The 9761-nt window shown below is 50.1% G+C and overlaps 3 protein-coding genes across 3 annotated transcripts in view; all 3 read right to left on the bottom strand.

Moving 5' to 3' along the window:
- Positions 1-237: 237 nt before the first annotated feature.
- On the bottom strand, positions 238-3475 carry best2 (bestrophin 2). Its single transcript, XM_068750809.1, has 9 exons — positions 3324-3475; positions 3150-3244; positions 2218-2451; positions 1945-2099; positions 1774-1851; positions 1553-1705; positions 1395-1475; positions 1127-1281; positions 238-1049 (listed from the first exon to the last, which is right to left on the bottom strand). The coding sequence occupies exons 1-9, from the start codon at positions 3473-3475 to the stop codon at positions 260-262; spliced, it is 1893 nt and encodes a 630-aa protein (XP_068606910.1). The 3' UTR covers positions 238-259.
- Positions 3476-5604: 2129 nt separating this feature from the next.
- Positions 5605-8417, bottom strand: get3 (guided entry of tail-anchored proteins factor 3, ATPase). The gene is made up of 7 exons (XM_068750692.1): positions 8221-8417; positions 7423-7570; positions 6893-7041; positions 6615-6765; positions 6377-6484; positions 6089-6286; positions 5605-5970 (listed from the first exon to the last, which is right to left on the bottom strand). The coding sequence occupies exons 1-7, from the start codon at positions 8361-8363 to the stop codon at positions 5842-5844; spliced, it is 1026 nt and encodes a 341-aa protein (XP_068606793.1). The 5' UTR covers positions 8364-8417; the 3' UTR covers positions 5605-5841.
- Positions 8418-9373: 956 nt separating this feature from the next.
- Positions 9374-9761, bottom strand: part of LOC137906644 (relaxin-3-like) — a 524-nt gene continuing 136 nt past the window's right edge. The window contains exons 1-2 of the mRNA XM_068750932.1: positions 9711-9761; positions 9374-9603 (exon numbers count right to left, since the gene is read on the bottom strand). The exon at positions 9711-9761 is cut by the window's right edge and continues 136 nt beyond it. Of these exons, the coding sequence (XP_068607033.1) occupies positions 9374-9603; positions 9711-9761 (281 nt within the window). The remainder of the gene's footprint in view (positions 9604-9710) is intronic.

Genomic DNA, 9761 nt, shown 5'->3' with positions numbered 1-9761 from the left:
TGAATAAGACACTTGAATAGTCTCTCCTCTCTTAACGGAGGCTAATCTCCCTCCGCCTCCAATGTGTCTGTGCTAAGCTAGGCTAAACACATGAAGGATGTATTTAGCCTAGCTTAGCACAGGCAGACCCACAGTTCATATTCGACTTGCAAGCATCCTGAGGTGGGATCATGTGATACTTTTATATTTTCAGAAACATCTTTCTCCCAAAGTGCTGCTGATTCCAGTTTAAAGCACATTTCCAAATTCACGCCTGACGTCACTTACTAAAAGGCCCTCTGGGGGTTTCCTCCTGAGGCCCGGCGAGCTCCGAACCCATGCTCACGCTACGCCCACGCTGAGGCTCACCATGAGTTGGCACCGCGAGAAGAGACATGCCGTTTCCACCCAAGCGGGGCTCGACGATGGGGGACACAGCTCTGTTCTGCTTGATGGCCGGCTGGGAACTGCAGTGCTCCAGACTGGACGGGAAGTCGGGGTGAAACGGGAACGCAGAGGGGGGCCGGGAGGCGACGGGAATGGCGGACGATGGTCGAGTGAAAGTCTCTCTTGAGGACTTCGGGGGAGGAGGCAATGACACTATATTGCTATCTGCTTCTGCCTCGCCGGTCTGCCGCCCCTCATCTGTCTCCCCCTCCACTTGACCTATCGTCTTCTGATCGACCGCACGTTGCCCGTCTCCCCTCTCTTGATCTGCCCCAAAATAAATATCAATCAGAGGCGTTCTCACACTCCTCTCCTCCCTGAAGCTGCACACGGTGCTCTGGCTGTCCTGCCCCAGCCCCGATGGCAGAGACCCACCTTTACCCACTTTACAACTGTCATCATCTTCATCGTCGCTGGTGCACTGGTCAGTGCTGGGAGAGTGGCGTAGCCTCTGGAGTTGAGCTGAGGTGCGGCGAAGAGCCCCTCCCATGAAGCCAGAAGGGGAGGGGGCAGCATTGAGGAGGCGGTTGAAGAGGGCCATGTTGGGGTGACGGCCCCCAGACTCCTCCAGGTTCTCAGCGATGTTCTCCATCGGCTGGAAGTGCATCTCCTCTTTGGGGATCCTGTCATGAAATGGCACGATTATTTACATTTCAAGTCACGCAGGCCGTAGAGGAGGAGGCGGCGCCCGGACACTCACGCCATGTCGAAGGTGGAACCCTGGAAGGAGGGCTTCCGGAGGACAAACAGAGTGGCGGCGGTGTAGGGGGGCCTGGGGTTGGAGTCGTTCCAGTAGCGGTCTCTCTCCATCACCGGCAGATCGCCATACATCTCATCCACCGCCATCATGGACACCTGTGGTGCACAGCACACACACACACACACACACACACACACACACACACACACACACACACACTGAGAGACAGAATAATTTAAAGATGCAAGAAAGTAAAACATCAACAAACCTGGAAGTTTCTGTCGATCAGCCAGTTGGTCTCAAAATCGTCATCATCTTCTCCAAACGGATTGATCAGCTGTTCTGCAACCTTTTGGAACGTAAAACGTATGCTATATATATGTTCAGGTATTTAAAAAATAGTTGACTTGTGACTCTCTTCCTGACCTTCAGCCAACCAGCATAGAAGAAGAACTGCAGCAGGGTGAAGATGGGAACGTAGAGGTCAAGGTCATGACCTTGATAGCCCTGGGTGGGGTCCAGGAACTGGCGACCGATCAGACAGACCAGAAAAAAGCTATAAACCGCCAAAGTCACCACCTATGGGAAAGATGGAGGCGATTGCTTCGGGGGGGGTCAAATTTGAATATCCACAGGTGAGCGCGTACCTGAGTGTAGACCAGGGGAACGCTGACCATGTCGTAGTGAAACAGCATGCTGCATTTCCCTCTGAATGCGTTCAGCTCCTGTTAAGAAGAGACCCGTTCATCCTGACGCTCTACGGCCGCGGGTACGTAACCGTGGAAACGACGGCGCGGCTCCGTGTGTGAAAGCTGCACCTCTAGCAGCAGCTTGAGCGTATCATCGTCTTTGATTCGGCCCTCGCTGCGGGCCACGGCGACCAGGTTGGTGAACCAAACGCAGGGGATCCAGTATTTGTTATAAGGCGAGCGGAGACCCTCAAACTTCTTCCGCTCCTCTCTCGACATGAATCCTGCACAAACCAAAGCATGCTGGATGAATCTATTCTCAATATGAAGCCAACAAAAACGCCAGCTGTCGCTCATCATCATCATCATCGTCATCATCATCACCAGCAAGCAAAGACTAACCAGCCTCCACCACATGGTCCATGGTGGGGAAGCGTTTGAACACAGCCGTGCTGACAGAGCGGAGGATGAGCAGGGCCGACAGGCTGGCGTAGCGCATCATGGTTCTCCTCAGCAGGCGGCCTCGCTCGTCGCTCCCCCGGAGCCCCCCCGACAGGATGCACATGAGGGTGTCGGGGAGCGGGATGCTGGTGTACTGGCTCCACCAGCGGTTCACCACCAGCGTCACATAGAAACCTGCAAGCAGCAGCGCAGAGGAGACCCGGATCACATCGGGACGAGGGCTTACGGGTCTTTACCAAGTCCTCCAGGTTCCTGAAAGGAGGGCGGAGACCAACGAGTCACCTTTACAGGTGCCTCAGGGGCCTCCAAGGTGAGTTGCATCATGCCTGCTTGTAATGGATGTAAACGCAGGCGGTCCTCACTGAACGACTCGGATTTAAGGAATCGATGTTACGACGCGCGGAATGCACTGGCTGTGGCGTTGTGAGTGAGTACGTACATGTGTACAGTATAAATGGAATACACATCTTCAAATATAAAAACTTTTAAAAGTTTTCTGTCATCCGGGTTTCCTTTAACTTTGTCGTTGAGCTACGGCGTCTTCAGAACGTAACTCCGTCAGCGAGGACCAGCTGTGATAAGTATTATTTTATTTGTTGAGAAAATTCTTCTGCGGAAATTAAGCATTTGAAAAAATACTTTGTCCCAAAGAATAATGAGTTAATTAGAATGAATAATTATCTTGTATAACATTTCTAGTATATTTTATGTAGATGGAAGTGAATTAGCAAAGCCATACAGATCTACAGCAGTAAAATATAAATATACATTAAAGCAGTGACTCAGAAGACTGTATACTTTTACTTCTGTCCTAATGTGTAGCTCATCCTGGATTGGGATCAAACCCCATCGCTTGCATCTCCAGCCCTTACCCAGCACGAAGGACATCGGGATGAGGCTGGCGTAGTGGTTGCAATAAATTGCCAGCTTTTCAAAATACCTCTTCTGCTGATCATGCAGGAAGAATCTGAAGGTTGGAGGTGAGACAGTGATTGGTGAATCCATGCATCTGACCTATGACCCCGAGCCGGCTGTGAGCGGTTTACCTGTAAGTGATGCTGATGCCGGCATACATGGCAAAGAAAGCCAGGAACTCCTTATACAGCACTTTGTAGATGCTGCCCTTCCAGGCCAGGAGCAGCTTGGAGAAGCCGCAGAAGCGCGCGTTCGCTACTCGGGCCGTGTACGTGACCGTCATCGGTCCTCAGTGAGCGCTGCGTGCGTGGAAACAAACAGGTCGGAACATTCTACACTGGTACCAAGTCACAAAAGAGTCTCCTTACCTTCCGCGCTCTTGGGTTTTTGATGAACGCGCCAACTGTTGTGCGCGTCTCCGTGCGTAATTGGCACCAGAGAAGAAGTGCGTGTACTTCCCTGCGCTCTCCGGTGGCGTTTGTTCTCTGTGTCGATGGCCATGATATCCTCTGGCGTCGGCGCCGTTAAATCAAGGCTCGGCCACTAATCCTCGGAGCCTCCGCGGAGCTTGGAGTGGTCAGTGCGCCCCGGGGCAAATCCCCCCAAAGAGGAGGAGGAGCTCGTTAGCGCTGCCCCCCGACCGGGAGAGCGCGGCTCGGTGATGGACCGCAAGCGACAGGCCGCAGCGGCGGGGAACGGGAAGGAACCGGGAATTATGAAACTGGCGTTAAGTGGAGCGTGGAGAGCCTTTGCGTTACGCGATATGGAAACAACAACCAACCTCATCTCCCACAAAGACATTTTTAAATGAGCTGCTAGATCATTTAATTTAAGAAGCGACACTCGCTGCGTCCAGGATGGAATTCAGCAGAGAGCTTTTACTGGAGTCGGATTGGGATGCCTTTACTTTCATTTATGCAGCTTTCTAGCAGTAATAAAATGACTGTTTATTTAGCAGCTTTGGTTATTTAGAACAAAGGATAAAGTGCTGAAGAATTTAAGTAAAAGTGGATGATTAATCAAAAGCTTTTTTAAGATCTATAAAGATACCAGTTGCATACTCGTTTTTGCTCCAGTGCAGTAGTGATTTCTTCAATTATCGCCATGGAAGTAGATCTATTTGTTCTAAATCCATATTGACCTTCATTTATTATTTGATGTTTCTCAAGGAATTGTTCAAGTCGAGGGTTGAAGAGTTTCTCCAGAACTTTAGAGAATTGAGGCAACAAGGAAATTGGTCTACAATTATTAAAACAATGTTTGTTATCACTTTTGAATAGAAGAATTACGTTTGCAGTCTTCATTTTTTTCAGAATAACCTTTCTGACCAGGAAGTGCAGAAGTGTGTACAGGAAAAGAGGTTAGCTAAGAAGACGTGGGACATTGAGAGTAAACAGGAGTACAGGGAGATGAGACGCAAGGAAAAAGTAGACGTGGCAAAGGTCAAACAGAGGTCATATGATGACCTGTATGAAGGTTAGATAGTAAAGAGGGAGAGAAGGATCTGTACAGGCAGGACAGACAGAGACAGATTCAGCATGTTAGAGTGATGAAGGGGAGAGATGGGAAGGTGTAGAAGGGTGCTGAGGATGGGGCTGCCAGGGACCAGGGTTAGAGGTCGACCCAGGAGAAGAGACATGGACGTAGTGAGGGAGGACATGAGAGTGGCTGGTGTTGGGGAGGACGATGCAAAGGACAGGGTGAAGTGGAGAGGGTTGGGTTGCTGTGGCGACCCCTCACGGGACAAGCTGAAAGTACAGTAGTCGTTCAGTTTGTGACCAATCAGCACCGCCTGGCACCAAAAAAAATAAAAACATCCACCAAAGCCCCGAATGGACACAAATATGAATCAAATCTACAGAAGAAAGGTCGTATCAACCTGAAAGCTACCAGACAAAGACTTTGGGGGGGTTAATTATCATTTATAACTTTGTTCTAGAAAAAATAAAGCACCAAGGAAAGAGTTTCCGGTTCTCACCGGCTGCTTGAGTCGACTAACAGCTGGATCAGCAACATTCAGTGTTCTGAATAAGAATAGGCTCAATGCGGCTGCTAGCAACTCAACAGCGCCCCCACATGGTCAAACATCAAGACGCACCACACGCCTCCAACAACAAACCCTCTGAGGCCTCAAATCTTCAGGCCATTCAGCTGAAGTAGAAACCAGAGAGTCCGACCACAACACAGCAGGACCCCCGGAGACGGGACAGACAGAGACACACTACAGACACTCATTTACTTTATTGTAATAATAAGGGCCTTGGTCTGAAACGAAGTTACTCAAGTCCACGGACAAGTCCCCCCCCCGCCCCCCCCACAGACCTGTCTGTGAAATCCTCAAAGTGGACAGATTTAAATGGACATTTCCTGATTAAGACATAAAGTTGAGCGATGAGACATGAACCCTCTGAGATAGACTTTATCCTGGAACACAGCATCATCACGACCGAAGCTCGACTCGACGGGGGGGGGGGGGGGAGAGGACGAGGCTTTTCTACAGAGAGCTAAAGCGTCAAATAGGAAGTAAAGGAACGAGAACTACAAATCAGTACCGTCCTCATCTCGGGAAAGGCAGCTCATCTATGAGTGTTTGTTTTATTAGCAGCTCCTCTTCGGTAAGGGGGGGGGGGGGGGTCCATGGGATGGAGATCACTTATTAGGGGGCTTGTACGGTTCCAGAAGCTGCCTGGAGAACGTGTTGACCTTGTCGGCACCGCGGACTTCATGAGGCAGGAGCGGCAACTTGACTATGTGGAAATCTTCATAAAGGTCCTCCATCTGTGTGGAGGAGACACCTTTGATGAGGACGATGAGGACGACGCGAACGATGCGAACGACACGAACGACGCGAACAACGCGGCCGCACGAGCAGCACCAACAAACCCCGGAGCCGTACCTGGTCCAGATACTTGGACTGGATTTTATGGCGCGCTTCACACATTCTGCAGGGCCGCTCCGAGTCGGGGAAGACCAGCTGGTTGACGATGATGTTGTGCGTGTCGATGCAACACTTGGCCAGCTCCTGGATCAGCCGCTCCGTCTCGTAAAGGGACAGGAACTCAGCGATGCACACGCAGATGAAGGTGGTCTGTTCCTGAGGGAGGGAGGACGGTGACTCGTGTGAATGAAGAGAAGGCAGAGTTCAACAGGACCTCTGATAACGCGGGGGGGGACGGGGACGTACGGGGTCTTTGAACTGCTCGCTGACCGAGCGGATGACCGGCAGCGTCTCCTCCAGCTTAGAGGCCAGCTGATCTGCATTCATGTCCCCCAGGCCGAGCATGTTACACATCTAGAGAGAGAGGGAGAGAGAGAGAGGGAGAGAGAGAGAGAGGGAGAGAGAGAGGGAGAGAGGGAGAGAGGGAGAGACTTCCACCTCTACTCTGGTGGATGAGTGCAGCCGGCGGGCGGCTCCCTCTCACCTGGGAGATGAACGGACTGATCTGGTTCTTTATCTGCATGAGGCGCCCGAGTCCGCGCTCCACGATGGTGGGGAAGTTGAGCAGCCTCAGCGTGTGTCCGGTGGGGGCCGTGTCAAAGACCACCACGGAGAAGTTCATGCCTTTCACTAACCTAAAGGCACAACTGAGTTGATGCCCTTGCTGCCATTTTTAATGAATAGAGAAATCTACTGTGGAAAAAGCAGACGCTTTTGTGATCCGACACGCGACTGGGCCTTCCAGAGCCCCCGCCCTCTTACCTCATGACCTCTGCGTAGCTCATGGCCTCATCGATGCCAGGAAATGCACTCATGGCCTCCTGCATCATCTTCTTGCCCATGCTGAGCATGTTGTCCTCCTCGAAGAACTCATCGGGCAGCTCTGCAACACCCAGGCTGGGGTCAATCTCCTGTCCTCACACACACACACAGTGATCAGCACATTACACGCAGGGGGGCGGGGGCCCGTCGGGGAATTTAGGGTCTCCAGCCATTCACAGTTTTACACAACGATAGTTTGTACGCGAGACCAAATATCCTCACGACACTCGAGTGATGGTGACGACATTCAGTTTGTTCGGCAACAGAACCGCCATCTTTGGATTACTCTTTCAGCGGGACAATAGCGCAGCATTTGTATATTCAGTGGGCAGACGTATTGTGTGTGTGTGTGTGTGTGTGTTTGACAAATGATCTGTTGCCATAGAAACAAGACAAAGATGTCCACGTGTACGCGCCAATCTTTGTAGCATCTTTCTACGCGTGTGTTTTCTAAATACAGTGACACTTACCATTGCAAAGAGATTGTCGTAGCCTTTGACCTTAGTAGGGACCTTTGAGAACTTTTGGTCAAACGCATCAGAGATGTTATGAGCTGGATCGGTGGAGATGATCAGGACACTTTCCCTGACGGCTGCCAGCTGGACGGCCAAGCTGCAGCTGGACATGGGACACGGGACACGGGACACGGGACACGGGACACGGGAGAGGGGTTAGAAGCGTTTCAGAGGAGCCCCCCCCCCCCCCCCCCCCCCAACAAGCCTTCATCTCGGACAGGTCGGACGGTTCAAATAACAAGCTGAATGTAACAGAATTACAAGCAGGACAGGGACACAGCCAAGGCTCGAGGTGAATGGCTGCCTCCGATTGCGTTATTTATTCTTCGACTGTGATGTTTCCCGCTAACGTTAGCTAGTAAGTTACAAGCAAGTTGCCTATTGAATAAACACAAGTCAGAAGCTTCCTTTAAATATTATATTCTTACATTCTTGTGTTCTTACAGAACACAGACGCAATCGGCCCCAGCCGACACCCTGACTGTCACCCCGCCGCGGCTTGACAGATGGCTAACGTTAGCAAGTGACATCGCTTTACAATGTTAGCTTCCCCCCGTGACGGTAGATGAACTTTAATGTCGGTAGAACCGCAAGATCACCGATAATCAACGATCAGATTCGTGTTACGTACGCATGTCATTGATAACTGAATGGCACACGTCAACTTATTACAGATGGCTAAAGTGAACAAGCTATGTTAGCTTACGACGTAGCCATTAGCAAAAGGCTAATGCGCGTTCCGGTTAAACTTACCTACATGTCGTTTTACCGACGCCACCCTTTCCACCAACAAATATCCATTTTAGGGACCTCTGCTCGATGATGTTCTTCAGCGTCGGTTCGAGCGGCTCTACATCAGGCGCATCTTCAAATTCATCGTCCAATAATGCCGCCATCTTGTCTGTGTACAATATAACGTCGTCGAGGGACGTGCCGGCAGTGTTGCGTTCAAGGCTCCTCGGGAAAAGTGTTGCGTTCAAAGTTCCTCGGGAAAAGTGTTGCGTTCAAAGTTCCTCGGGAAAAGTGTTGCGTTCAAAGTTCCTCGGGAAAAGTGTTGCGTTCAAGGCTCCTCGGGAAAAGTGCCGTTGTCTGGTCTAATCGTGGTGTAAATAATCTGAATTATGTAGTTATAATTATTCAGTGTTTTTATTAGTTATTATTAGTGTTGGGGCTAATTCACTGAGTCGGATTTAATGTGGCTAACCTAATATTTACGTGTCTTTTACACACTAACGTTTTATCTATATTTTTAGATTTCTCAACCATGAAAACAAATATTTAGCAACTGGATTCACATTGATGTCATTAGTAGTTTCGAAGTTATTCACTAAAAGCACACTTTCAGTAATTGAGGGGGGGAGGGGGGGGGGGGGGTTGTCTTCTGGATCTATAGATCCAGCGCTTTAGAAGATACAACAAACCTGTTTGTCCACTACTAATGCACAGCATCCTTGTGAAGGCAGCAGAAACATGATATTCGTCTCAACTTGAGTTAAAAGCCAGCGAGAAGAGATGGGTCTTTAGCAATGACCTACACTTCTCCAGAATCTGGGAAAATCTAATATTCAAACTAAGCTGTTCCAGAATTTAGGGGCAACCACTCAGCAACGCGGTTGCCTTTAGTTTTTGAGCTTAGATTTCTGTACCTCTAAAAGCATTTGACGACCTCAGTGCTCTCGCTGGCGTGTTGACATGGATGAGCTCAACGGAGTTCTCCAGAGCCTGCAGGATTTCAGTGCCTGTAAATATGACCGACTGAGGTCCAACCACAGTTCAGAGAATATAAAAATCCAATGGAGACTTTAGATACCAAGTAAACAAAGCTTTATTAAACATGTAAATGTGAAGTTGAATGCACACTAACACATAGAGTGATTTGGGATTCTAAAATGGTGGCGTTCAGGGTTCAGCACAGAGAGCTAATTTCACTCTTGCTGCAGCCCCACTTGCAGCAGGCGTTAGACAGTCCAACCACCACGTCCCGCTCGTTCCTATCTGCACTCTGCAGGAACTCCAGCAAGTCCTCTGAAACTGCCGAGCGAGCTGAGCGGCTGAATCCGGCAGCCACAGATGCCACATCTCTCCATGCTCGGGGTTCTGCACGATCCTGCTCGCTGGTAAGCTGAGGGATGTGATCTGTGCTCCATGGTTCAAAGGAATCTGCAATGAAAGCTGCTAAAAGCATTTGTACATCTCTTAATAATACAGTTTGCACCAAGTAAAATGTGTCCGTAGCCTCAGACCTCCGCTCTTACCTGAGTCCCCCGCGCTTCTCCTCCAGCGAGAACCACCAC

Source organism: Brachionichthys hirsutus, chromosome 17, assembly GCF_040956055.1.
Source record: "Brachionichthys hirsutus isolate HB-005 chromosome 17, CSIRO-AGI_Bhir_v1, whole genome shotgun sequence".
Classification (NCBI taxonomy): domain Eukaryota; kingdom Metazoa; phylum Chordata; class Actinopteri; order Lophiiformes; family Brachionichthyidae; genus Brachionichthys; species Brachionichthys hirsutus.
The sequence above is the reverse complement of the archived record's forward strand: the minus strand, read 5'-3'. Positions and strand labels throughout refer to the sequence as shown.